Below are 27,649 nucleotides of genomic sequence, written 5' to 3'. Positions count from 1 at the left end.
TGTTCTGAGCCTCCCCACCCTGAGGTCTTGAGGCCCTGGCTGTGCAGAGGGGACTTGGATGCAGCTGACCTGAAAGTTTCCACAGGACCAACCAGGCAGAGGGGGATGGGAGGCCCCCTGGAGTCTCTGTGAAGGGCGGCACCCAGAGCAGAGGCAGGGGATGTTTGTCCCAGGATTCATGACTCTGGGAGTCCCTCCCACCTCAGGACCCAGTGCTGCAGAATCGGTGGTCAGAAGAGTGTTGTGGGGAACAGTCCAGGTAGAGTAGGGAAGGTCTGGTGCATCAGGCTCTGGCGGGAAGGCTCTGGGAAGCTGTAGCAGCCGACCATGGGGTGCAGCCAGCTCAGGGCCCCAGCACTGTATCTCCTATACTGGATTCTCTCAGGGTACTTTGGAGAGAAAACCAAGGCTCCAAGTGGGCTTTCAGACCTGAGGAGGGTCTAAGGGGCCTTTCCCCATGTGGGCTCCCAGAAAGAGAGAGGATCTGTGGCCCCGAGCCAGTGGTACAGGCCTCCACCCCCTACACCTCCCCATACAAGTTCTCCTCTATGTTGTCATCAGGTAGCTCCTCACTGGCCTGGGGCCCAGAAGCCCACTCTGGAGATGGGGCATCCCACAGCAAGACCCCTGGGCAGGCTGGGTGACCAGAAGGTGCTGGCTGCTCTTGGGCTGGGCCTGTCCCGCAGCGCCCTTCTGATGCTGGGCTGGGCAGTAACCAGACCAGGCACCCCTTCAAGGTTGCCTTAGGAATGCCTTTCCTCTCCTTCCATCCAAGGGTGCCTGCACAGCGTGTCTCCTCGAGAAACCAGGAAGACAGACTGATCCGCTGCTGTGCGCCAGGCACCAGGATGTCGGTGAAGGAGGGCACCCATGGCAAGTGGGCGGCGCTCAAGGAGAAGCTGGGTCCGCAGGACTCGGACCCCACAGAGGCCAACCTGGAGAATGCAGAGCCAGAGCTGTGCATCCGGCTGCTGCAGGTGCCTTCCGTGGTCAACTACTCAGGAATGCGCAAGCGCCTGGAAAGCAGCGATGGTGACTGGATGGTGCAGTTTCTGGAGCAGAGTGGCCTGGACCTGTTGCTTGAGGCCTTGGCACGCCTGTCCGGGCGCGGGGTAGCACGCATTTCCGATGCGCTCCTACAGCTCACCTGCATCAGCTGTGTGCGCGCTGTCATGAACTCGCAGCCCGGAATCCGCTACATCCTCAGCAACCAGGCCTATGTGCGCCAGCTGTCCCAGGGTGAGCACAGGGGTGAACTGACAGACAGGTGGACAGGGGTATCAGTTGTCTTGGGTGAACGAGTGGATGGACAGGCAGATGACCAGATACAGGGGTCAGCTGTCTGTCCTGGGATGGGCAGACGGACAATTGAACAGACAGTTGCCAGGTCTCCCGATGTGAGCAGACAGACAAACATGGGCTCCAACTGTCCTGAGATGGGCAGATGGATAGATGAACAAATAGATTGACAGACAGACATGGGCGCCGGGTCTCCCGGGTAAGTGGACAGACAGACCAACTCTCTTGGGTGAGAGGCAGAGTGGGCAGATGGACAGACTCATGGCCAGCCCTCTTGGGTTGAGGAGGTGTAAACCAACCATCTGATCTTAGGGCTCAGGGCACAGCCCCCACCCACACTCTGCAAGCCAGGCCCAGGGCACCAGCAGAAAGAATCTCAGTGGGCAGTCCCTGGAGGACTTTTTGGAGGAGGGGCTGGTTTCCCCATGAGTGCTTTGGGGGCTGATCTGTGTCCTCCATCCTGCTCTCCCCAGCACTGACTCTCCCCTCATCCCTGACTTTCAGCCCCTGCCCTGTGGGGCTAGCTCGAACTGGCTGAGCTGGAGCTGAGACTTGGGGGTGGCTGGCCTGGCACACACGGCCGGTGTCTATAGCTAGTGCTCCTTGAACTCCAAGCCAGGAGTGTCCCAAAAACAAAGCAAACAAAGAAACACCGGATCCAGCCTGCTTGCCTCTGGCTCACATTGGCCTTGCCTGCTGTTGGCATATCCTGCACCTGACACTCTCTCATCCCGTCAGACACTGGAGCCACTCCTGGCGCTATCCAGGTGCTCCTGGTGCTTCACCTCCACCTTCTGACTTTCACACCTGCAGAAATTGTAGCATAGGGGCCAGAGTGATAGCACAGCAATAGGGCGTTTGCCTTGCATGCTGCTGGCCTGAGAAGAGCCCAGGTTCAATTCCTGGCATCCCATATGGTCCCCTGAGCCTGCCAGGAGTGATTTTTGAGCACAGAGCCAGGAGTAACCCCTGAGCACCACCAGGTATGTCCCAAAAAATTTAAAAAGAAATTTTGCAAAGATGTGTTAGTACTAGGAAACCTTCCCAGACGGCCCTAATTAATCTGAAATCTTTAAGAGAGGCCCTTAGTGGGCCCGAAGAGATAGTACAGCGGCATTTGCCTTGCAAGCAGCCGATACAGGACCGAAGGTGGTTGGTTTGAATCCCGGTGTCCCATATGGTCCCCGTGCTGCCAGGAGCTATTTCTGAGCAGACAGCCAGGAGTAACCCCTGAGCACCGCCGGATGTGGCCCAAAAACAAAAAAAAAAAATGAGAGAGGCCCTTAGTGATCACAGATGGTCACGCTCTGTGCACCTCATCCTTACCATTAGTCCTACTGCCACTTGGGGTTCCTGGACCCACCCCCCCATGACAGGCAAGTGCTTCCTCCATCCCACTCAAGTATGGCCCTGCCCTGTAGGGTCTTGCCACGAGGCTTGTGGGTGTCCCCATGCCCATGGGGTAAAGAGGGTGCAGACACTTCGGGAGAAGCCTTCGAATGCCCCCTGCCCTGTGCCTGGCCCAACAGGGAGGTTTTGAACAGGCGCCCTGAGACCCTGGCTCATGTTCCGCAGCTCTGAACACTACCAACATGATGGTCAAGAAGCAGGTGTTCGAGCTGCTGGCCGCCCTGTGCATGTACTCCCCGGAGGGCCATGCCCTAGCGCTGGACGCGCTGGACCATTACAAGGTGGGCAGGGACAGGGAGTGGGGGTAGAGGGGCGGGCTGCAGGTGCAGCAGCAGAGTAGGGGCCTGGGCGGGAGGGGGGCCTGGGTTCTGGGCGTGGCCTATAGGGTGTGGCCTGGGCAGGGCCTTGGAGGAGGTGGGGCGGGTCTGGCGTGGTCTGGTCTGAATGTAGGCCAGGTGAGACTTGGCCTCGGTGGAAGATGGGGCCAGGGCCAGGGGCGTGGCCGCATGCGGGGTGGGGCGGGGGTGTAGGTCAGGGTCGGGGCATGGCTGGCCCGCTGACCCAGGGCCCCACAGACCGTGTGCAGCCAGCAGTACCGCTTCAGCGTCATCATGAGTGAGCTGGCGGGTGCCGACAACGTGCCCTACACGGTCACCCTGCTCAGCGTGGTCAACGCCATCATCTTGAGTCCCGAGGACCTGCATGTCCGCACCCAGCTGCGTGGCGAGTTTGTGGGTAACTGCGGGGCCTAGGCACGTGGGCCCTCCCTACAGGGACTCTGCTGGAGGAGGGCAGGTGAGGGGGGCCAGGCAGCCTCCCACATCCTGATCCCCACTGCACCTCCAGGTCTGCAGCTGCTGGACCTGCTGACCCGGCTGCGGTGAGTGTCCTGTAGGGAGGGGCAGTTTCCAGGAAGACTCCCCCCTCCGGACCCCTGGAACCTCATGCCGGAGCTCTCATCCAATCCCTGCCTCCTCTGGTGCAGGGAGCCCAGAGTGGAACCTCCAAAGCTGTCTGGGGTGTGCGGAAGGAAAGCAGTGTGGGCGGGGGACCACGGGGCTGGTCTCAACAAGGTTTGCAGGAGGCCAGAGCCAGCCTTAGCAGCCCTGGCTGGATACAGAGTGATATCTGGTTCCCCACAGCAGCCCTGGGGTGAGGGACCCCTGGCCCCGTGGCAGCCCTACAGTGACAAAGACCCTCTGTTCCCAGGACACTGGAAGACGCGGACCTGCTGATCCAACTGGAGGCCTTCGAGGAGGCCAAGGCGGAGGATGAGGAGGAACTGCTGCGTGTCAGCGGGGGCCTGGACATGGGTAGCCACCAGGCTGTGTTCGCCTGCCTGTTCCACAAGGTGGGCAGGTGCCCGGAGAGGCCGGCGTGCCCTTGTCCTTGGCAGCCTCCCTCCCAGCCCCTTTCTCCCTCGCAGTGACCTCCAAAGGCCCCCCTCGTTCTGGTTGTTTTGCAAGGGCCAGCTGCCCTGTGCTCCTGGGGGCTGGTTCTGCGGCTGCAGGGGTGGCTCGACAGCCCCAGCACAACCTGAGCCCTGCCTGCCTCCCGCCCAGGTGAGCTGCTCGCCAGTGTCGGCCCAGCTGCTGGCACTGCTGCAAGGGCTCTTGCACCTCGAGCCCAGCCTGCGCTCCGGGCAGCTGCTGTGGGAGGCGCTCGAGGGTCTGGTCAGCCGGGCCGTGCTCCTGGCCAACGATGGTGAGTCCCAGCGGCCCCACCCGTGCCCTGCCCCCTTCCCTCTGCCCTCTGCCCTGACCCTGTGCTCTCCAGCCCAGATGTGCTCCGTGGAGGAGGTGGTGGAGCGGCTCCTCCCAGTCAAGGCGGGACCTCACCCCAGGCCTCTGGACAGAGCCCACAAAAGTGTCCAGGCCAACATGGGCCAGAGCCGGAGGGACAGCACCCCAACAACCAGTGGCGCCCCTGAGGCAGATGGGGAAGGACACCCTCCTCCAGAGCATCAGCGGCTCAGTGTGGAGGAAGCTCCGCCCCTGCCTGCGTCCCCAGCACCCAGGCTGGAGTCCATCTCTCCCCCGGTGCCCCCGCCACCCCCTCCTCCACCTCCACCTCTCCCTGTCATACAGTGCTCGCCCCCTCCACCGCCACCCCCTCTGCCAGGCCTGGTTGGGGCTCCGCCACCACCTCCTCCACCCCCTCTGCCAGGCCTGGGTGGGTGCCCGCCGCCACCTCCACCCCCTCTGCCAGGCCTGGGTGGGTGCCCGCCACCTCCTCCACCCCCTCTGCCAGGCCTGGGTGGGGGCCCGCCACCACCGCTGTCCCTGCCTAGCATGGAGGAGGTGGTCGTGGCGCAGGTGGATCACGGTCTGGGTTCGGCCCAGGTCCCCAGCCATCGGCGCGTGCAGCCTCCTGCACTGCGCATGAAGAAGCTCAACTGGCAGAAGCTGCCGTCCCACGTGGCCCACGGTGAGGACCCCCAGGCCTTGGAGGGGCGGAGGGGCGTGGAGCCAGGACCCGTCCTTGGCACCCCGGGAACGGACCAGCGCCAGGGGCCGTCCCCAGCCGGCACCTCTGCGAAGGCATCGGTGGGACCTGACTGTTTAGATGTGGGGTCGCCCTGGGCTGGCCCCTGAACAGCCTCTGCCCCAGTAATCGCACCCGAGGCCCTCCAATCGCCCGTCCTCCCCGCAGAGCAAAGCTCCATGTGGGCGTCGCTGAGCTGTGCGGAGGCCACAGTGCTGGAGCCCGACTTCTCCAGCATCGAGCGCCTCTTCTCCTTCCCCATGGCTAAGCCCAAGGAGCCCTCAGCCACCGCAGCTCGCAGGGAGCCCAAGGAGGTGGGTAGGCCGACGCGATGATGGTGATGCGGGGCAGGGCGTGGTGGGACACGCCTGCGGCTCGAGGTCCCAACCCTGGTGCTTTCCAGATCACTTTTCTGGATTCCAAGAAGAGCCTGAACCTCAACATCTTTCTGAGGCAGTTTAAGTGGTGAGTGGTAGGGCTGCCCGGGCCTCAGCCCCCTCTGGGGAGGACTGGTCCTGCCCAGGTACCCGGAGCCCAAGTCGAGTCCCGCCTCAACGCTGCCATGAGCCCAAGCAGGTGGCTCTCCCCTCTGTCCTGCAGCCTCTGGCACAGGGCAAAGGAGTCCCTGCCGAGGACATGTGGGCCATTCTCCAGGGGCACTGGGTGGTGACTTTGTCCCCCACCACCACCCCGTCCCCACGCAGCTCCAATGAGGAGATTGTGGCCATGATCCGCACTGGGGACACTTCGAGGTTGGACGTGGAGATCCTCAAACAGCTGCTCAAGCTGCTCCCCGAGAAGCACGAGGTGACCTGGGGTGGGCGTGGAAAGTGCCCACAATCTGGAGGGGACTGGTATGGGTGTAGACAGTCGGGGGAATGAGCCTGTAACCTGGGGTGTAGACAGTGGGGGACTGACTTCGCTCTCTGCAGTATAGACAATAGAGGGGAACGAGCCCTGCAATATGGGGTATGGGGAGTGGAGGGGGCTGAGCCCTGCGATCCAGGGTGTAGAGAGACAGTTCGGGAAATGAGCACACACTGGGGTATAGGCAGTGAGGCTCTGATCCCCCACTAGATGTAGATGGTTAGGGGAGAATGTGCCTGTGGTCTGAGTTGTAGATGGTAGGGAACTGAGAGTTCACACTGCAGTGTAGACAGTGGGGATCTGAGCCCTAACCTGGTGTGTAGACAACGGGGGAAATGTGCCTGCGGTCTGGGGTGTAGACGGTGGGCACTGACCCAGCGGCCCCCACAGGTCGAGAACCTGCGTGCCTTCACCAAGGATCCTGCCCATCTGGCGAGCGCCGACCAGTTCTACCTGCTGCTGCTAAGTGTCCCCTGGTGGGTCCTTACCTCTCCAAGCCTGGCCCCAGGTGTGGGTTTTGGGGAGCAATGGGCAGGCCGGTTTAGGCCTCCCTGCTCAGAAGAGGGTACCCCGGGAGAACCCCACTGCCCACTCACCCAGGAGCCTGTCCCAGTTGCCCCTCTGGCCCACGGACCCCTGCCCAGGTCCCCCTGGCCTCCGACTCCAAATCCTCCTGGTCTGGTCTCTCCTGACCTGCTTCTTCACCCCTGACCTCCCACCACTCCCCCCTGCCTCCCACCCTCACAGCTACCCACTGCGGGTGCAGTGCATGTTGCTCTGTGAGGGGACCGCCACGCTGCTCACCATGGTACAACCCAAGGCCCAGCTGGTGCTCGACGCCTGCCATAGTGAGTGAGCACACACAGGCATTGTGGGGATCCCATGTCACACATTGTGCTAAGCCACACCCACCGGCCATCCTTAAACGTACATCCCATGCATGCACACACCCGTTTATGCATGTACACACACGTGTTCTCCAGCACTCTCCCTGTGAGGATCCCAGGGTCGTGCAGCAGCCAGCAGCATGGGACCAGGACTGACCAAATGGAGCTTAACTCATTTCAGGACTCAGCCTTGACAGCTGATGCCTGGATAGCCCCAGGTTCCAGAAGGTTCCTAGGCATTGTCACTGGCAGAGGGGGACAGAGGCAGCTGGGGTTGTGAGGTGACCCAGTGACATGGGAAGCATGTTGTCTGTGGTGGGGTGCAGTTCTCAGCCTCTGCTGAGCCTGTGGAGGGAACAAAGGGGCTCATGGGAATCTGAGTGCTGCCCCACACCCCAGGTCTGCTCAGCAGCCAGCAGCTGCCTGCCTTCTGCCAGCTGATCCTGAAAATCGGCAACTTCCTCAACTATGTGAGTCAGCTGCTCACCCTCACTGCCCTCACTGCTCGCCCACCCCACACCCTTTACCCACCCTCACCACCCGATGCCCCGGCTGACCTCCTGTCTCCCTCCAGGGCAGCCACACGGGGGATGCTGACGGTTTCAAGATGAGCACGCTGCTCAAGCTCACAGAGACCAAGTCCCAGCAGAGCCGTGTGACCTTGTTACACCATGTGCTGGAGGTGGGGCAGTGGGACACTGGTGGGGAAAATGTGGAGGGCAGCAGAAATGGGGTACAACCAGAGGGGTGGGGACACACATGGCCTCCCTGAGGCCTTCACAGGGAGTCCCGGTGCCCCCAGTCTCTCCCAAGCCCAGTGCTTCCCAGCGTGAATGCCAATAGGCACTGACTTAGCTGCTGTGTGGAGTGGGCTGGCACACACCCAGGGTTTTCCCAGGCTGACGATGGCACTCAGCATTTTGTGATTTTTGGCAGGAAGTGGAGAAGAGTCACCCAGACCTCCTAAAACTACCCCAGGAACTGGAGCAGCCCTCACTGGCGGCAGGGTAGGCACCATCGAGGGAACTGGGCAGGAGCCACTTATTGGCATCATGAAAAGCTCCGCCCACAAAGAAAGCAAAGAAAGCCCACAGGTAGCAGAAAGCTCCTCCCACCGGAGGTAGCAAGGAAAGCTCCGCCTCCAGGTGTCAGGGAAAGCCAGGCCCACAGGCTGGTTCGCTGGCTGTTTGAGGCAGAACCACTAGGCCACCAGTTCTCTCCAACTCGGAAGGGGGCTTGCATCTGTATCCCAGGGAGTACAGGCAAGGACGCTTTCCCAGCAAGGCCTGCTTGACCCGATCCCGCAGGATCAACCTGGATGTGCTCCACGCCGAGTTGAGCTCCAACCTGCAGAAGCTGGAGGAGATGGCACGGAAGGTGTGTTCAGCCGAGCCAGAGGTGCAGCAGCAGTATTGTCAGCAGCTCCAGGCAAGCCGGCGGGCGTGGGGAGAGTGAGCAGACAGGGCAGAGGGGTCCAGGTGACCTTCCTGCAGTGGGTCCCCAGACCATGACGTGACCTGTGTCTCAGGCCGGCATCCAGGCCTCGAGGAAGGTGGAGGAGCTGTTTCAGGCCATTGAACAGCAGAAGCTGGCCCTGGCCGCCTACCTGTGTGAAGACCCCCACCAGCTGTCCCTGGAAAGCACCTTCAGCACGATGAAGGCCTTCCGGGACCTCTTCATCAGCGCCCTGAAGGTGGGCAGGGCCTCGAGGACTGGCTGGGTGGGGTCTCAACATATTGGAGTCCCAGCTCCCTGGATGTGGGCGTGACACGGTGCGCGGGTGTGCCTGCTGGGGCCCTGGCCCAGTGGCCGGCTGGACCCTCAGTGCCTGGCTCACCTCTCACCATCACACTGTGGCTCTAGGAGAACAAGGCCCGGAAGGAGCAGGCCGCCAAGGCTGAGCGGAGGAAGCAGCAGCTGGCCGAGGAGGCGGCGCAAAGACCGCCCGGCGAGGAGGGGAAGCCTGGTGAGGCCTGCAGGGGCCACTGGGCTGGTCGGGCCGACCAGGGAGAGCTGGGGATGTGCGAAGCTGGTGGGACCAGGCTTGGTTGACCTGACCCTGTCGGCCTGCAGGCAGGAAGGGCGACCGGCAGGAGGAGGTATGCGTCATTGATGCTCTACTGGCCGACATCCGCAAAGGTTTCCAGCTGCGAAAGACCAACCGTGGCCGCTGGGATGTTGAGGGCGGCAGCAAGGCAGCCCCTGCTGGTCCTCCAAAGGCCAAGGAGCCTGGTGAGACCTTGGCTTTGTACTGCCTTGTTCCCTCCCTGCCCCTCCTCCAAGAAGTCTCTTGAGAGCTCATGGGTGCCCAGAGCTGCCCCTGGAATAGGGACAGTGCCCGGACTCACTTCTAGTCCCAGGCCTGAACCCCCACTTCATACTGTGCCCCAGGTCTGTGAGGATCCCGAGGGAGGGTATGGGGCTCTTTACTGTATGAGGCGGTAAGCTTGGCCCCTCAGGACAGACCCTCAGGAGAGCTAATCTAGGGCTCCTCTGGGCTACCCATTGATCATTCCCCCCACAGCGGGCCCCGGTGATTCTGCCGGGAGCTCCAACATCCCCACCATGGATCCTGGTTCTCAGGCCCCAGCGGCCAGGGAGGCCCAGGGCACAGACCTTTTGGACGCACCTGAGGCAGCCCCAAAGGAGGAGGGTGGCCCCCCAGCTCTGGAGCGACGCTCGTCCTGGTACACGGATGCCCACGAGTTCCTGCTCCCTGAGAACATGCCAGACCCCACGCCCTGCACCGGGGCTGGGCCAGAGCCCAGCACACATCTGGGCATCTGCCAGGCTGAGGCGGACAGTTCGGGTCCCCAAGGGGAAATGCATGATGAGGACACTGGTCCCGACTCTGCACTGGACACATCACTGGATAGATCCTTTTCCGAGGACGCTGTGACCGACTCCTCTGGTTCTGGCACCCTCCCCCGGACACGTGGACGGCCCTCGAAGGGCACAGGCAAGCGAAGGAAGAAGCGGTCATTGAGAAGTCAGGAAGGTGGGTAGAGGGTACCTACAGCATGCAGGGCCAGCAGCAGCCTGGACACTCCCTCACATGGTGCTTCCCAGAGGGAAGCTCGGGGCCACTGCTGTCTCAGTACCCCAGACTCTGCTGCTATGGCCCCAGCCAGGAGGGACGGGGTCCTGGGCAAGGGTTAGGGGAGGTGTCAGCCTGGAAACTCAGCACTTCTCTCCTTTGCAAGCAGAGGTCGAGCCTGACCCCACGGCTAATAAATCAGATAGGCTGTGTGCCCTCCAGTGAGGTAGGTGTGGTCTGAACTAACAGGGCATGGCCATATTCTAACTGAACTAACTGGGCATGGTCACACTAACCCCACTAAGAACGTGTGGCCACACACTAAACCCCACTAACATGGTGTGGCCATATGCTGACCCACACTAATGGTGTGTTGCCACACACTAACTCTCACTAAGATGATGTGACCACAAGCTAGTCCACACTAATGGGGTATGACCACATACTAACTCATACTAAGGGGGTGTGGCCCCGAAGACAACCTGCTTGCCTACACTGCCCTGGGTCCTAGGGTCCACTCACTGCACCTCGCTGAGTCCCAGCTGCTTTTGCAAAAGGATCTGGCAGGTGCGGCCCCTGAGACCAGGCCAGGACACTGAAGCCAATGCCACCTTGTTCTGGCTCCAGCCTGTCCCCACCAGCAGTTCAGTATATGCTATGAGTGACCGACATGCCTGCCCTGTGTGGTCTGTGCCAGGCCCCATGAGCAGAAGGAGTCAGGCAGGGCCTGACTGTTACCAACATCTCAGAGAGGGCCTGAGAATCCCAGCAGGGGCCAGAATAGTTGGGAGCATTGATGGGGCAGTTGAGCTCAGTTTTTCCCCCTCCCCTGTCTGGGAAGACCAGGACTCTGCTGCCCCCTAAGCACCTCTCTCCCTCTGAAGTTCATTCTGGGGCTCAGGCCCAGCCTCTGCTCGGTGCCACCACCACTCCTACAGTTGAGGAATACCTTGGGCCCCCCAGGAAGCTGCAGGGCCTGATGGATGGGCCCCAGATGTATCTCAAGATCCTGGGGTCACCGTGCACCTCAACACTGGCAGGCGCCCACCCACCTCATGCCTTCAGAGCTCTGGAGAGTGAGGTTTTGCCTGTGACTTACAGGTGCCCTGCCAGCTCCCCCATGGGCTCCCCCCAGCCTCTCCCCCAAGCCTGGGTCCAAGAATCTCCCAGGTCATGTGGAGCCATGTGGGTTCAGCAGATGCCTTTATTTCCAATGGGCTGCACAGAGGACACACTTCCCTCTTTATTTATTTTTTTTATTTTGGGGATTACACCTGGAAATGTTCAGAATTACTTATGGCATGTGCCAGAGCAATAGCACAGCAGGGAGGATGATTGCCTCGCATACAGCCAACTCGGGTTCAATCCCCAGCATCCAAAATGGTCCCCCACCAAAAAAAAAAAAAAAAACAAAAAAGGGCCCGGAGAGATAGCACAGCAGCGTTTGCCTTGCAAGCAGCCGATCCAGGACCAAAGGTGTTTGGTTCGAATCCCCGGTGTCCCATATGGTCCCCCGTGCCTGCCAGGAGGTATTTCTGAGCAGACAGCCAGGAGTAACCCCTGAGCACCGCCGGGTGTGGCCCAAAAAAAAAAAAAAAATGGTCCCCCAAGCCTGACAGTAATTTCTGAGCACAGAGCCAGGAGTAATCCCTGAGCACTGCCAGGTGTGGCCCCAAAAGCTTAAAAATTCAAAGGAATTACTCCTGGCAGGCTCAGGGATTGAACCTAGGTCAGCCATGTGCAAGACAAATGCCCTCCCAGCTGTGCTATGGCTCCAGCTCCCTCCTCCCCTGGTCTTGTTTCAGTGTGGTGGGAGGATGCTGCCAGCTGGGTGGCCTAGCCAGAAACATAGTCCTGGCTCACATTGCACTTGGCATGTTCTCTCCCTCCATCCTCCAATCCAGAGCTACCTGAGCCCAGCATGGGAGATCCTGAGAGTGGGGTAGGGGTCTGTTTCTGGTGCCTTAGGACAGAGCTGGCTGCTGGAGGAAGGGGCATCAGGTGGGGCATGGGAAGCCCACCCAGGCTCTGAGATCAGATAAGCCCGCAGCTCAGAGGCAGGGAGGCTGCCCACTCGGGTGCTTGCTGGGGTCATGCTGGCACCTTCTGCTAGCCATCGAGAGTTGGCTCAGAGTTGATGGATGCAGGAGTCTACACCACAGGCACTAACCCCATGCTTTCCTTCTGTCCCTCAGGCCGCAGGCCCCAGCATAAAGCCAACTGAGTGTCAAATCTTGGGGAATCCCCGTCCTCATGCCTTATGCAGCCACTGCCCGAGCCTTCGAAGCACAGTTGCTGGGACTAGCCCTTGTCTGCACCGCCGCAGCCCGCTTGCCAGTGCCCGAGCTGCCCTGCATGTGCCTGTCAACTTCATAGGAGGGGCCCAGGCCCTTGGTCAGTACCGACACATGCCACTGCCCCTCCGTGCTGTGTCTGCTCAGCTAGCCTGAAGCAAGGTTGTCTCCAAAGGAGGCCTTTATGCTGTGTGCCTGGCCGAGGGGGGTCACAGGGTGCCAGAGGGCAGCACTGCAGGACAGGACCCTACACCCTGCTCAAGATACTGGAACCCTAGAGCTCGCCTAGTCTATCTGCACACAACAGCTGCCTGTACCCTTCTCCAGCAGCAGGGGCACCTGCTCTCTGAGAGTGCAGAAGGCCCCTCTCTGCCGCCCAGCCTAGCACAACCCACCTCTCCCCAGGCGTAAACCCAGGTGGCAGGGATGTTGCCAATAAAGAACAAGGTTGGCCTCAGGCACCCTCGTCCCACTGTGAGGATCTGATTCTTAGGAATGGGGATGGGTAGGGGGAAGGTGGGTATGTGGTTGGTGAGGGGAGGAAGGAAACAGCCCCAAGGATAGAGAGGTGGCCACACCTGAAATTCTTATAGCCAGTGACTTGGCTCAAAGAATGGTCTAGATCAGGGGTGGCGAACAAGTTCCACACAAAGAGCCAAAATTTTAAGCTGAGAATCAGAGAGCCACACCACGCAGTGACCTGCCAAAACAGACAAACACACACAAAAGCATCTGATTTTAACAATATATGAAACACATACTGCATTTTGCATTTTGAGTGAGGGTAAAAATCCTGCAGTGATGGTGAGGGTGTGCTGCGTCCTCCACACTAAGAACTAATGGCAAGATGAGAACCAACATATGACACACGGTCCCCTGCCTCGCTGGCCCGTGCAGTTGTTTCTGAGGGATGGGAGATGGGATGACGACGCAGCCTGGGGCCGGACTCTGTGCTCGCTCAGAGATCTCTCCTCAGAGATCCCTCCCTCCTCAGAAGCAGCAGAACAAAATCCAAACTTGGCAAAGAGCCACAGTAAACAAAATAATGATAAGAGGCAAAGAGCCTCGTGTTTGCCACCCCTGGTCTAGATACAGTGATGGCTAACCTTTTGGAGCCTGAGTGCCCAAACTGCCGCACAATGCCTGGTCCTCTTAATGGTCAGTCCAGCCCTGTTGTCAGGTGAGCTGTAAAGCCGACACTGGCACACTCACCTCCTGCCCAGCCGCATATCTTTTTTTTTTTTTTTTTTTTTTTTTTTTTTTTTTTTTTTTTTTTTTTTTTTTTGTGGTTTTTGGGTCACACCCGGCAGTGCTCAGAGGTTATTCCTGGCTCCAGGCTCAGAAATTGCTCCTGGCAGGCACGGGGGACCATATGGGGCGCCGGGATTCAAACCGATGACCTCCTGCATGAAAGGCAAACGCCTTACCTCCATGCTATCTCTCCGGCCCCCAGCCGCATATCTTAATTGCAGACTTTCCTGCGTGCCATGAGGAATGTTCATCCTGGGGCCAGAGAGAGGATACATGAGGCTTACCTGGGTTCTATCCCCAGCATCCCATATGGCCCCCTGAGGCCGCTAGGAGTAATTCCAAACATAGAGTCAGGAGTAAGCTCATCTGCTCTGCTCAGCTGGACCCTGAGTCGAAAAGAAGCTTCTAGAACTACAAGGCAGCTCCGATCCTTGAGTACAAGGGTACAAGGTCTTCTGGGCCTTCGGGGTCCCTGTGCACCCTGCACCTTCCCTGAGGGGCCCTTCTCTGAGTCTCGAGGCTGCCACCACCCCAGGGGGCCGATCTAGAGCCAGAGGCTCCAGACTGGCACCTCCCAGCTGCAGCCCAGTCTGGGCTGTTTATAGCTGTGCTGGTTCCCTCCCTCCCCGTGACTGTGTGTCTGCATGTGGTGCAACACCGTCTACACTCCCCGGGCCGCTGGCCTAGAGCCCGGGGTCTCCCCTGAGAGCTCAGAACTGCCCTCCTTTCCCACGGAACCCGCAGCCACATCCAGCCCTCCTGGAGCTACCCCGCCCTCGCCACCTCACTCCTGTGTCCGCTGACCCCCAAGTCCTCACCCAGCCCCCTTGCCCAGGGAATCCCTCAGTCCTGCACTTGCTCTGGACTGCCCTCTGGCCCCAGACCCTAGGCCGGGTCCCAGTCTGCTGTTGGGGGAAAGGGCCAGGAAGGAAGGAAGGAAGGAAGGAGGAAGCCCTCTGCTCCCCGCGAGAACTTTCACCCACTTCAACTGGCGTCTCCAGCGTCCAGCCAGGGAGCTCGGGGGCCGGAGCTGGGCAGCCTGGCAGTGGAGCTGTGGGCGTGGACGTGGCCTGTGTTGTTGTGGGGGGGCTTGCACCAGCAGGTCTGGGGGTGGGGGGGCATGGCTTTCTCCGCGTGGGCGGGACCTCCTGGGCGGGGTCTTGGGGACGAGCCGCGCCTTCGGCCAGGCCGCGCTGCCCAGTGACCCCCGTGTCCTTCAGCCGGGGGTCCCGCCCTTCCCGACTCCCTGATCCCGGGCACGAAGTGTCTGGAGATGGCAGAAGGGGCGCCGGGGCCCCTGAGCTGACCACCCCGCGCCAGCCAGGCGACTGGCCCCGGCCGCACCTGCTCCCACGCGAGGCCCTGACGCGGGGCCAGCGGGGCTCTCCGGCGCCCAGGGACGGGGCGGGCTGCTCCCTGCTGCCACCCCGCGGCCACCGGGGCGGTGGCCGAGCGGCTGCGGACGCGGGCACCTAGGGCGCAGCGCCCCGCCGCGACCGACCCAGCCCTCTCCGGAGGGGACCCGCTCTGAGCCCACACACGCCCGGCCGGTCGCTCGGTCACCCGGTCGCCGGCCGGCCCGCCCCTCGGTGCCCGTCCGCTGCCCGGCCCGTGCGCGCCCTCGGGCAGCCCGGCCCCGCGCGTCACGGCCCCGCCCCGGCCCGCCCCCGGAGGCGCCTTATAGCCGAGGGCCGCCCGGGCCCCACGGGCTCCCTGGAGGCCCAGGCCCGGAGCAGCAGCGGCATGTCGGGGACCCGCGCCGCCAACGAGCGGCCCCCCGGCGCGGGCGGCGTGAAGCGCGGACGGCTGCAGCAGGAGGCGGCGGCCGGCGGCTCGCGGGTGACCGTGGTGCTGGGCGCGCAGTGGGGGGACGAGGGCAAAGGCAAGGTGGTGGACCTGCTGGCCACCGACGCCGACATCATCAGCCGCTGCCAGGTGCGGCCTGGGCTATAAATACTAGCGCTGAGCTGGGGACACTTGATCCCCGGGGTGGGGCGTGCCGTGCGTGTTCCCCGGGGCAGGGTGCCACCAGACACCCCACCCTTGCCTTGCCTTCCCGACCCTCACCGGGATGAGGGGCAGAGTGGTCGCGGGGAAAGGGGGTGCCGAGGGTGCTCGGCGCCAGGAGAGACGGGGTTCTCTCCAGAAAGTGCAGGCTGCCCTCTTTGCCAGGCTGCCACTATAGCTGATGGCGCTTGGGGCGCCGAGGGTGGGTTTTGGGGAGCGCGATCAGCCTTGGGCCTGTGGGGGAGGCCCCCCAGCTCCGTCCTCCCGGTGCTCCCAATCTGGCTCCTTACACAGAAGACACCCTGGGGCTCCCCACATGGCCAGGCCCTCGTGACCCACCTGCTGACCAGCCTACTGTTCCAGAGTGGCCATGCCGCCTGCCTCTCCTTCCCCTAGAGAGGATTCTGGAAGCACCTTTCCCACCCCAACCCACTCCCACACACCCCTGCGACTCCATCACCCACCTGGGGTTGCACTGCCACCCCCTCACCCCTTCTCCACTTGCCCTCCTGCGGGACCCCTGCCAAGTAGGAATGGCATGCCCACCCCCACAGCTCCGGGAGTGAGAGAAGGTGGCCCTCAAAGTGCTCTTGTGACTCCCAGAGTTGGGGCACCCAGAGGCTGAGGTCATGAAGACCCTTGAGGGCAAGAGACACAGGAGTGTGGCTATGTCTGGTCCCCACACACACCTGTACAGCCCCTGCTACCACCAGGGTGGCAGGGTATCGCACCAGGGTGGTGCATGCAATGTGCACCTGCCTGATACCTCACCTGTTGGGTCCTATGGAGGCTCCCAGAGCCTGCCTCCAGGCACTGCTCACCCAGCGGTGGGCACCCCAGCTTCCTGGAATCATAGACCCTTCCCAGGCCTTTCTGTGCCCTAAGAGGGAGACTGTCCTGGGAGGGGAGAGTGGGTGGGTGAGTGGTGAAATGAGTGGGAGAACTGTGAGAAAACGAATGAATGAGGGAGTGATGAATAAGTGAGAATGACTGAGTTACTGAGTGGGTGAGAGTGACTGGCAAGGGCGCTGAAAAGATCTTGGGGTGTAGAGCCTCCTGCCCATGGCCACTGTGTTGGCAGAGCTTTCCCTTGTGGCTGTTCCCTGAGCCCCAGGCAGGCCTTGGCCCAGAGCAGATGGGGGACACCCCTCAGGCTGCTTTGTACTGGGAGGACCCTTGGGTACACACTGCTCCTCGCTGCTGGCTGGAGACCAGGATGGCGGCTGCAGTGTGCTAGGCTGGGACTGGGCTGCCCCGAGCTCACAGGGTGGCTGCACCTGCTCTCAGACAGGCCTGGGCCCCAAGTCCTGCAGGGCCTCCTGCCCTGAGAGCCTGGGTGAGTACCCCATGACCGCTTCATGGGTGGCCCCAGCTCATGGCTGGCTTCTGGCTCCCCAGCTTGGCAGCCACATCCACTGTCCCCTCGGTCATTCCTGGGAGTCTGTGTTGACCCCAAACACACTATAGGCCACGACATTGTCCTTGGCAGCCTGGGGCATGCACAGTGGGCTGGGGGAAAGCCGCACTTTTGGGCTTCCATATCTCTGCCTGTCTGGGTGGATCTGCGGGCAAAGCAAGGCCAGGGTGCCAGGGGCAAGACCCTCTACTGGACCTGCAGGCACTCTTTTGTTTGTTTTATGTTTGTTTGTTTTGTTTTGTTTTTGGGCCACACGTGGGAGTGCTCAGGGGACCTATGGTATGCTGGGGAACTGAACCCAGATGAATTGTGTGCAAAGTGAATACCTTCCCTGCAGTGCTATCACTTTTTCCAGTCTCTGCCTTTCTGAACCCCACAGCTCTGCCCACTCACACACAAAACCTCAGGGAGGCAGGACTGACCCCATGCCCCATCTTCCTGCGCCCTCCTTGAGCCTGAAGCTATGCCTGTGAGCACCTGGGCATGCAGGGGAGGAAACCTGGTGCCAAGCAAGCCCCCACGCCTGCCAGGAGCTGAGACACAGCAGTGGGGACTGAGAGAGTTTTGATGGAGGGCCTCTGGGGAACAGGGCAGTGTGGCTGTGGGGTGGGGGCCCCGGACAGTGTGGAGTACCATGGAAATCAGGTGTTCCTGGAGGCCTTTCTGGAGGGGAAACATGAGGGGCAGCATGCCTCTACCCATGTGCCTCTAGAGGCAGAAAGGGGCTGGACCCCTCCTCTGGTGCTTCCCAGCATCTGTCCCCCATCCACTGGGAGCCCCCCCCCCCCGCGTCATCAGGGTTGCAACCGGGTCCAAGCAGGGTGGGAGCCCAGCCCTCAGGAGTCTGTCTGCAGGGGGGCAACAACGCGGGCCACACAGTGGTCGTGGACGGCAGAGAGTATGACTTCCACCTGCTGCCCAGCGGCATCATCAACTCCCGGGCCGTGTCCTTCATTGGTGAGCGAGGCCTCCCCACTTCTGGCTGCCTGCTGGCTCTCTCTCTCTCTCTCTCTCTCTCTCTCTCTCTCTCTCTCTCTCTCTCTCTCTTTCTCTCTCTCTCTCTCTCCTGTGTCTGTCTCCTCGGTCTCTTTCTGTCTCCCATCTCTCCAACTGACTTTGTCACCACTTCTCTCGTCTATCTCTCCATCTCTCATCTCTCTTGGAGTGAGCAAATCCCTGTGTGTCTCAGTCCCTCCCCCTTGTGAGGAGCCAACAGCTGTAGAGGGATGGCATGGCCAGCCGTTGGCAGCTCCGTGCAGGACCGTGTCTCGTGGCGTCTGCTGGGGGCAGTGGGGCCTGTCAGCAGGAAACAGGGCCGGAGCATCTCCGGCCAGGGATGCCATCAGGGCTGCCTGAACTCTGGGGACAGGATGTGCCAGCACCCCCGCAGCTGCCCCTCTGCCCGACCACGTGGGCGCCGCAGGACACCGTGGCATTTCGGTGACCTTTTGCTCAGAGTGGCTGGCACCTCCCCCACCGGAGTGTGCCTGTCTCCTTCCTGGCATTGCTGCCCAGGCCCCAGGAGGGCTTCTGTGCCCACCACTGCCCGCACACATTTTGTCCCTGGGGCCTAACCTTCCAGCAGGACCGGCCAGGAGACAGTGCCACTCGGTTTCCCATGAGTCCTGGCTTCATGGGGGACACAGCCTGGAAGTTTCGGTACCAGGGGCACAACGGTGACGGTGCTGGGCGAGGGCACAGACCAGGTCCTGCCCCTGAACCTTCTCTTCCTGCCCAAGTCTGAGTCTTGAGCAAACCCTTCTCACCCCACTACCGCCTCTGCATGTCTGCACAAAGCTGCTGGCTTGCTCCGATGTCTAGACTTGGGACTTGGAAAGAAGCCGCTGGGTGGGGGGGCCAGTGTCCCCTCAGTACCCTCAGTGGCTTGGGGCAGCTCCCGTGATCCCCCTCCCTGGGGCCCTAGGCTCAGGCTGCTGCCTGTGTCACAGGGAACGGCGTGGTGGTCCACTTGCCTGGTTTGTTCGAAGAGGCTGAGAAGAACGAAAAGAAAGGTGGGTGCAACCTCCTGAGGTCCTGTTGCATGACTGGGCAAGGGCTGGAGTCCCCCTTGGGGCACCGGTGAACTGGTGTGTGCTCTACAGGCCTGAAGGACTGGGACAAGAGGCTCATTATCTCAGACCGCGCTCACCTTGGTGAGTTCTGCCCAGTGCAGGTGTGTGTGTCGTGTGTGTGTGCCATGTGTATGCAATGTGTGTGCAGGTGCCTGCAGATGTGTGTGTGTTCATGTGGGGGTGTATGTGCAGAGGGTGCAAGGCCAAGCCTGCTGAGTCCCTGACCCTATGTCCCTGCACCCGCTGCAGTGTTCGACTTTCACCAGGCAGTGGACGGGCTGCAGGAGGCCCAACGGCAAGCCCAGGAGGGCAAGAAGTGAGTGGGTGGGGTGAGGGTTCCTGGGAAGGCCTCCCCCCCTTGGAAGTGGGCTGGATGCTTGTCCCGAAGCCCACCTCTGGCCCCTTTCTCTGGCCCCTTGACCCTTGCCAGGCATCACTTCTGTGACCCAGCACTGGGCAAAACTGAGCCAGGTTAGACCCTGGGGTGCCCGCACCTGTCCCCAAATGCTAGAACCTGTAGGACAGAGGCGGCGGCAAGTGGCCCCCATGTTGCAGGGCATGTTGCCATGTGTGCTAACACCGGCACACTCAGTACTCAAGTATCCACACATGATGTCAGTTCTCACACACGTTCACACAGGATGCCCAGTACTCACTTGTCCATATATCACACCCAGTATTTACACATGTTCACATGGTACCCGACACTCACGTGTGTCCACGTGACATCCAGTATTCACAGATCCACAACCCAGTATACATGTCCTCACATGACATCCGGCACTCACATTTGTTCATGATATCCAGCACGTACATATATATTCACATGGTGCCCAGTGATCATGCACATTCATATATGACACCTGGTACTTAACTTTGTTCACAATTATGCCAGTGCTCAAACATGTTCACAATGACACAGTACTCACACATGAACCCCATACTCACACACGCACATCAACACATTACATGCAACACTCACACGAAACCCATTATAATTATACATGCATGGTCACACATGGTGCACAGAATTGACATGCTCACTTGGCACACACAGTGATCAGGCATGCATGCTCTGACAGGGCAACTCAGCGCTTGGGTGAGTTCACCCATGACAGTGCTCACCTGGTACGCATAGCACATAAACAAGGTACTCACACGGGGCAACTGGAGTGACCATGCTCACACACAGCACTCAGCAGTCATGCCAGTGCATGGGCAGACGTGAAACATTGTACTCACCCACCGGCAATAGTACACATGGCAATCATATGTCCATATGCACACACAGGTGGTACGGACATGTCCACGCAGAGGCTCATATAGACACGTCCACAGGCTTGTGCACAGACACGAATCCACATACACACACAGGCTGGTCCAGACACACATCCACACGCACACAGACGGGCACACAGACACAAGTCCACATTGCACGGTAGCTGCTCCCCAGGCCTGCTCTGCGGGCGGGGCACTCCATCCCCATTTCGCACTCCCCTCTTGCAGCATTGGCACCACCAAGAAGGGAATCGGGCCCGCCTACTCGTCCAAAGCGGCAAGGACCGGCCTTCGGGTCTGCGACCTCCTGTCGGACTTCGAAGACTTCTCAGCTAGGTAGCAGCAGGACTACCACAGGGGGAGGGCACAGGGCTGGGATGTGCAATGGGCGGAACTGGGACTCCTCATGGCACTCCTGCAGGTTCAAGAGCCTGGCCCGGCAACACCAGTCCATGTTCCCTACTCTGGAGATTGATGTGGAGGCGCAGCTCAAAAGGCTCAAGGCATGTGGGGGTCAGCCCTGGACTGGGCCTTGGCAGGGAAGGGGCACTGCCTTCTAGGGACTGGAACCTCCAGAGCAAGCTCTACCACCCAAGGGTGGTCATCTGGGGCCCTTCGGGTGAACTACCTGGTCTATGTCCAATGTGTGGCAGATTGTGTCCAATGCCCAACTCCAGGGTGCCTGACCCTTCCAGAAAATTCCAGTGGGTATTTGCCTTGCACAAAGCCAATCTGGGTTTGATTCTCAGCAACCACAATAGTCCCCTAAGCCCACCAGGAGAAACCCCTGAGGACTACCAGTTGGGGCCCCAAAACAAAACAAAACAAACAAGATTCTCAGGCCTGCTCACTGGGTTCAGGGGCACTGTCATCACAATGCAGAAGTGTCTTCAGGCATCAGGGCCGCCCAAGCCCTAGGTGCAGCTAGACTAGGTTCCATCTGCCAGATCCACAGGGACCAGCCTAGCCTGAGACTCCAGATGAGGGTGGCAGAGTACTGGGTCCTTCTGAGTCCCTGAACCCCTGTTCCCAGCGGACACCACTCCCAGTGTTGTCTGCTTACCCATTTCTACACAGGGATTTGCCGAGCGAATCCGCCCCATGGTCCGGGACGGTGTGTACTTTATGTACGAGGCGCTGCATGGCCCCCCCAAGAAAATCCTCGTGGAAGGCGCCAACGCTGCGCTTCTGGACATCGACTTTGGTTAGTCCTAGTAGGGCCCAGGAGCGGAGGGGCTGAGCTAGTGAGTGCAGCCATGGCTTTGATCACCCCACCTCATGGGGCACCCATCAGGTGCACCTTCTCCCTGCACTCATCCCACATTCTGTGCCGTGCCCCCATGTTTGCGTGTGGCACCTCAGAAGTGTAGATGTCCCTGAGGGACCCCGCAGGAGGTGACTCCGGCGGCACTGTCCCGCAGGAACCTACCCCTTTGTGACATCCTCCAACTGCACCGTGGGCGGCGTTTGCACAGGCCTGGGCATTCCCCCCCAGAACGTGGGCGAGGTGTATGGCGTGGTGAAGGCCTACACCACTCGTGTCGGCATTGGGGCCTTCCCCACAGAGCAGATCAATGTGAGTACCTCTGGCTAGGCATCTGGAATGGCAGGGCAGGAAGCACAAGTTGGTGTGGGCAGGGTGTCAGTCACTGTGGGAGGGGCTTTAGAGACCGGGCGGGGTGTCAGAGGGGTGGGGTGTGAAGCCAGGCAGGTGGGCATGCTGCCCGAGAACCTACAACCCCCCTGAAACCCAGCTGCCTCCTGTTCAGGGCCTTTTGCCCTCAGAGCATGCCCCTCTCTGCAATTCCAATGTGCTAGGCACAACACAGAGTATCCTGCCAGCCCACTTCGGTTCCTGGCAGGGCAGTAGAGCATGAGGGGTGCAGGCGCATCTTCTTGGAAAGGCAGAGGCTTCTGGGGGTGCAGGGAGAAGGACCTACCATACTCTCTGCTCTTAGCTGAGCTGGAAGATGGGCCAGGCTCTGGATCCCCTGAGTTCCCCACAGGCATGAGATGCTAGGAGCAAACAAGGGGGGTGGCTTGTCAGGGGGTCCCTTCAAGCCCCCTAAAGGAGGAGTGGGGACAGGAAGAGGGGAGAGAGAAGACACAGGAAAGAGAGAGCCTGGGGGGGTAGGCAGGAACCTGCAGGCCCGGTCAGGGGTGCCTAGGCAGGGTGGTGCCAAGCTGCCTCTCTCTAACAGGAAATCGGGGACCTGCTCCAGAATCGGGGGCATGAATGGGGAGTGACTACAGGCAGGAAAAGGCGCTGTGGCTGGCTGGACCTGGTTATTCTCAGATATGCTCACATGGTCAACGGCTTCACAGCGTGAGTGTTCTGTGGGTGCCCACGCCAGGGCAGGGGAGTAGGTGTAGGCACAGACTCCCACCCCATCACGCAGCTGGACATGCAAACAGGCCGGTGAGTGTTGGGCAGGCCCAGCTTCCACAAAGGAAGGCACATCCATGGAGATTCAAGGCTACCCCACTGGGCCAACCCTGACCACCGCAGGGCAAAGGACACTGATTACCCTCAGGGCTGACCCATGTGACTAAACTCGAAACTTTCTTCCCAGTGGGAACCCTGGGCAGGCGCCTCAGGCATATGGGAGCTACAGACATTTGGGGACAAGGGATCACTGGCCTCCCAGCTTCAGCACACAAAGCAAGTGTTGGGGTGCCCAAGGCATGCATGGGCCTGCATGGCCATGCTGTATGCCCCCACAAACCCAGACTCTGATGAGATCCCAAAGCTCATAAATTCAGCCTCTTAATGGCAGCAGGCAGGGCACTGAAACCCCTGTGGATGAGGCTAGTGAGGAGGGTCTGCAGGTTGTGGACCCCAGGGGCAGACCGGAGCCCCCAGGGCAGGCCCAAGGCTGGGACTCAGCTGGTGACAAGGCATCAGGTACACCACTTGGGGTCACCATGGCTGGCCCTGGTGGGGGTCAAGGCCAGAGGGACTAGAGCAGGTTGGGGGCACTGGGCAGGGGTTTGAACCCGGGCCCACCGTGTTCCCACCACTCTGGGGACAGGCTGGCCTTGACCAAGCTGGACATTCTGGATGTGCTGGACGAGCTGAAGGTGGGGGTCTCGTACAAGCTGAATGGGAAAAGGATCCCCCACTTCCCAGGTACACCTGTTCTCTCCGGGCTCCTCTAGGCTGCCCTCACTGCAGTCCCTTGCTTTGTGTTGGGGATTTGTCCATGGCTCCTTCAGGCCAGTGACCCCCCCCACCCTGTGACCCCCCCCATATTTGATGGCTTATTCCTGCATTTTCTGTCCAGCAGGGTGGGGGCAGCCGCAGCTCCTGAAGGGGGTCCATAGATCTTGGGGGAAATCCCTCAACATTTCTCAGCAGGTCCTCGCAGACTTCGAGTCTGTGCGGACTTACCTGGGCCTCAGACACCCGGAAAGCCATGCAGGGCCCCACAACCCAATCTGCGTGTGGTGACCCCATGCTCCTGTGTGTCCAGCAAACCAGGAGGTCCTGCAGAAGGTGGAGGTCGAGTATGAGACGCTGCCTGGCTGGAGGGCGGACACCACAGGCGTGCGCCGCTGGGAGGACCTGCCGGCACAGGCTCAGAACTACATCCGCTTTGTGGAGAACCACGTGGGAGTGGCAGGTGGGCAGCATAGCTAGGGGGACCCCAGCTCCACCATGAGGCTCAAGGCTACCTCCACCTCTGCATTCAGGAATCACTCCTGGTGGGATTGGGGGACTGCACTGGGTGCCCAGGTTGGTGCCCCCTAGCCCCCATCCTCTGCTTCGGCCCCTGAACCGCTGCTTCTTGCCTTTCAGTCAAGTGGGTCGGCGTGGGCAAGTCCCGGGAGTCCATGATCCAGCTGTTCTAGCAGAGTCGGCTGGCTCAACCGCACTCATTTCTACACCTTCCTGGGCTTGCACCCATAAACCCCAATGTGCAACAAGTGTGCATGCCAGTCGCTGGGCGAGCCCAGTGCCAGGGGTGCACCTCTGTCCCTGAATCCATGAGCAATAAACACACAGCAGCTGCTCACTGGGCTCTGGTCTTACCTGGCCCCTGTGTGGACTTGGGAGCACAGTGCAGCTGGTGTTGCAGAGTTCATCCACCTTGCCCTGGAGAGCACCTCTGCAGAGATGGGGGACTGGGCCCTGTGAGGTCGTCCAGTGAGTAAGGTTCTTACCTTGACAGGGCCAACCTGGGTTTGGGGCTCCAGACCCGCTAGGCATCAGTGATAAGCAAAACTAGGTGTGGCCCCTTGCCCCCCCCAAAGAAAGATGCAGGTCTGCAGGGTGCCCTGTGGGGGGCACAGTACCTGGCAATACCCGCCCCCATCCTGATATTCATGGGCACCTCCATCCACGCCTTCACTGCTTTCAGGAGTTGCTTGTGAATCTGCATCTCTTCCGGGGTCCCTTCAGTCACTTTAGAGGTGGAGGGTCTCAAACTCCCTGAAATGAGCAAGTGCCTGCAGACCCTGTGCTTTTCTGGGGTAACAGTGTGGGGAAGGGATGCAGGTCTCAGCTATGCAGGAGGTACTCATGCTTCAGTGCTCCTCCAGAATGCTGGCTGGGAAGCCTGCCCAGGCCTTTACAGGATCACTCCAGGCTCACCCAGCTAAACCCTGGGGCTCTGAACTTCAGTAGCTGATGAGGTGCCAGGAAGCCCAAGGGGCCTTGTGAGGCCCATGGGTGCCGCCCAGTGCACTGGCAGGCTTCTGGCCTCTTTCCTCCAGCCTTTCTCACAAGCTTATCTTTCCTATGAGGGCCCAGCACTTCATCTGTGAAGCTGCCCCACTATCGGCAGGGCAGGGTGGCCTTCAGTGCCCGGGCGCCCCGTAGCTCAGCAGATCATTCCCACAAGGGACAGGGGCTGGGATGGTCATGGGCCCAGAGCTGGTGGGATCCCACAGTATACACAGGCAGTCCTGGACCTGCAGGGACTTGGTGTTCCTCCTGCCCAAGGATGGAAGTTTGGGCGCTCACATGTACAGGACAGGACTCAAGAGTGTTCCTCATGCTGAGGGTGGGACTTGGGGGTGCTCAACCTCAGGGGTGCTCCTCAGTCTCAGGGATGCTCAGTCCCAGGGCAGGATTCAGGTGCTCCTGGTGCCCAGGTATGTGCAGCCCTCCAACTGGCCATGGTGTGGAAGCTGAGGAGCTACATATCTGTCCCCTCACCCCCAGGAAATGAACATGCTCCCACTCTGGCGATGCTGGAATGAGAGAGCATTTTCATCACCTCCTTTCTGCCACCTGGTCCTAGCAGGTCTGGGGGTGGGAAGCTCTTCTTCTGGGAAGCAAATGCATTCCTGACCCTGCATGAACCTTCACTGTCATAGCAGGCAGCTAGCTGGGGACACCCACGCCTCCTAATAAGAGCTTGTGTGAATGTGGGCCCCTGACAAAATCTCCAAGGTTCCCAGCCCATCCATCAGGCTCCTTGCCCATGTTTTCGTGGCCCCTCCTGGCTCTCATGGAATTTGTCCCCTTGAGACAACATGGACAACAACTTGGTACTCAAGGGCTTGGCACAGAGTCCGGTGCTTCATCCAGATAATCTTGTCCCCACTCCAAATTCCTAATGTTCAGCTTAGTCAGTGACATTCAATTTTCTTTATTTGGGGGGGGTCTATTCTAGCAAATCTCAGGATTTACTCCTGATGCTATACTCAGGAATCACTTGGGCACCATATGAGATCTAAGTTGTGTGTATGCAAGACAAACATTCTCCCCGCTATTTCTTAGGCCCCATTTTGTGACATTTTCTTTTATTGATTGATTGGTTTTTGGGCCACACTAAGCAGTGCTCAGGGGTTACTCCTGACTCTGCACTCAGAAACTGCCCCTGGGGGAGACTGGGGCAGGCTGGAAGACCATATGGGATGCCGGGAATCGAACCGGGTCCCTGCCGGGTCGGCGGTATACAAAGCAAATGCCCTACCGCTGCGTTATCTCCCCAGCCCCATTTTGTTACATGTATAGGTGGAGCACTGATTCAACAGGCTGAGCCCAGATTATTTATCCCAGAATCCTGGGTTCCATCCTCAGTTCTTCAGCAGCCAAAGTACATCCAGAAGTGATCTCAGAGCAGATCTTAGATCTCAGAGCACAAAACTCAGAATAGGGGCCAGCAAGGTGGCGCTAGAAGTAAGGTGTCTGCCTTGCAAGCGCTAGCCAAGGAAGGACCACAGTTCATTCCCCAGGCGTCCCATATGGTCCCCCCAAGCCAGGGGCAATTTCTGAGCTCTTAGCCAGGAGTAAACTCTGAGCATCAAATAAGTGTGGCCCTAAAAACCAAAAATAAAAAATAAAAAAGTAAAACTCATAATAGTCTGATCTCAGATCTCAGAGCAGAGCAGAAAACTAAGAATAGTCCCTAAGCACTGCTGGATATGGCCCCAACCCCCAAAATGAACTGATGAGATGATTTTAAGGTCACAACAATAGCTGTAGAAGAAGAGGTGTAGGAAGAGAGGAAGCTGGAAGCCAGGCGTGGAGGCCAGACAGAGTCCAAGAACTCCAGTAGGACCTGCTCCTTGGCCAGCGACTCTATAACAAAGATTGGTTTGCTGGAGCCACACTATGACACTTAGCGGGTCAGCAACAAGCACTTCAGGAACTTAAATCAGATGGGGTAACAGGAACAGAATGCACTTTCAATCATGAAATCTTGCTTCCATCTGTACATGGAAAATACTACATGGCAGTTTCTGTTCTGAACAGAGAAATCTTTCCAAACCTCCCAAACTTGTAACATTAAGAACAAAGGTCAGGGCTAGGGGCCGGAGAGATAGCATGGAGGTAAGGTGTTTGCCTTTCATGCAGGAAGTCATCAGTTCGAATCCCGGCGTCCCATACGGTCCCCTGTGCCGGCCAGGAGCAATTTCTGAGCATTGAGCCAGGAATAACCCCTGAGCACTGCTGGATATGACCCAAAAACCACACACACACACACACACACACACACACACACACACACACACACACGTCAGGGCTAGAGTGATAATACAGCAAGGAGTGCACTTTTCCTTGCACACAGGTAACCCAGATTTGATCCTTTTGTTTTATTTTTTGTGGGGGCCACATCAGTGACGCTCAGGGGTTACTCCTGACTAAGCGTTCAAAAATTGCTCCTGGTTTGGGGAACCATGTATACCCATGACCCATTGAATAATCCCGGAGCATCACCAGGTGTGCCACTCCCTGAAAAATAAATAACAAAACCTAGGGGGGGGCGGAGAGATAGCATGGAGGCAGGGCGTTTGTCTTGTATGCAGAAGAAATCCCCACATCCTATATGGTTCCCCGGACCTGCCAGGAGCGATTTCTGAGCATAGAGCCAGGAGTAACCCCTGAGCGATGC

At 59.6% G+C, this 27,649-nt stretch overlaps 3 protein-coding genes across 3 annotated transcripts in view; 2 read left to right on the top strand and 1 right to left on the bottom strand.

The window, feature by feature from the left end:
* ATP5MJ (ATP synthase membrane subunit j) overlaps positions 1–27,649 on the bottom strand; it is a 425,762-nt gene that overhangs the window by 333,431 nt on the left and 64,682 nt on the right. The gene's annotated exons all lie outside the window — the stretch shown is intronic.
* INF2 (inverted formin 2) lies at positions 780–12,739 on the top strand. Its single transcript, XM_049790377.1, has 22 exons — positions 780–1,239; positions 2,875–2,990; positions 3,285–3,444; positions 3,556–3,589; positions 3,919–4,060; positions 4,272–4,413; positions 4,486–5,136; positions 5,362–5,507; positions 5,597–5,658; positions 5,898–6,000; positions 6,451–6,536; positions 6,808–6,908; positions 7,347–7,417; positions 7,522–7,629; positions 7,884–7,954; positions 8,255–8,375; positions 8,476–8,640; positions 8,811–8,913; positions 9,021–9,179; positions 9,472–9,945; positions 10,154–10,210; positions 12,180–12,739. The coding sequence occupies exons 1-21, from the start codon at positions 849–851 to the stop codon at positions 10,207–10,209; spliced, it is 3,462 nt and encodes a 1,153-aa protein (XP_049646334.1). The 5' UTR covers positions 780–848; the 3' UTR covers position 10,210; positions 12,180–12,739.
* On the top strand, positions 15,273–24,324 carry ADSS1 (adenylosuccinate synthase 1). The gene is made up of 13 exons (XM_049790378.1): positions 15,273–15,464; positions 17,808–17,910; positions 18,903–18,965; positions 19,056–19,106; positions 19,275–19,341; positions 20,532–20,639; positions 20,725–20,806; positions 21,381–21,507; positions 21,725–21,879; positions 22,505–22,629; positions 23,336–23,433; positions 23,777–23,926; positions 24,103–24,324. The coding sequence occupies exons 1-13, from the start codon at positions 15,273–15,275 to the stop codon at positions 24,153–24,155; spliced, it is 1,374 nt and encodes a 457-aa protein (XP_049646335.1). The 3' UTR covers positions 24,156–24,324.

The sequence above is a fragment of the Suncus etruscus genome, chromosome 17 (genome assembly GCF_024139225.1).
Source record: "Suncus etruscus isolate mSunEtr1 chromosome 17, mSunEtr1.pri.cur, whole genome shotgun sequence".
Taxonomy (NCBI): domain Eukaryota; kingdom Metazoa; phylum Chordata; class Mammalia; order Eulipotyphla; family Soricidae; genus Suncus; species Suncus etruscus.
The sequence above is the reverse complement of the archived record's forward strand: the minus strand, read 5'-3'. Positions and strand labels throughout refer to the sequence as shown.

Bases quoted from the DNA above. Each gene is read 5' to 3' on its own strand.
- ADSS1 (XM_049790378.1), top strand. From the start codon at position 15,273: ATGTCGGGGACCCGCGCCGCCAACGAGCGGCCCCCCGGCGCGGGCGGC. The intron at 17,911-18,902 runs GTGAGCGAGGCC...CCTGTGTCACAG, and splicing joins CCGGGCCGTGTCCTTCATTG to GGAACGGCGTGGTGGTCCAC. The intron at 19,107-19,274 runs GTGAGTTCTGCC...CACCCGCTGCAG, and splicing joins CTCAGACCGCGCTCACCTTG to TGTTCGACTTTCACCAGGCA.
- INF2 (XM_049790377.1), top strand. From the start codon at position 849: ATGTCGGTGAAGGAGGGCACCCATGGCAAGTGGGCGGCGCTCAAGGAG. The intron at 1,240-2,874 runs GTGAGCACAGGG...CATGTTCCGCAG, and splicing joins TGTGCGCCAGCTGTCCCAGG to CTCTGAACACTACCAACATG. The intron at 2,991-3,284 runs GTGGGCAGGGAC...AGGGCCCCACAG, and splicing joins ACGCGCTGGACCATTACAAG to ACCGTGTGCAGCCAGCAGTA.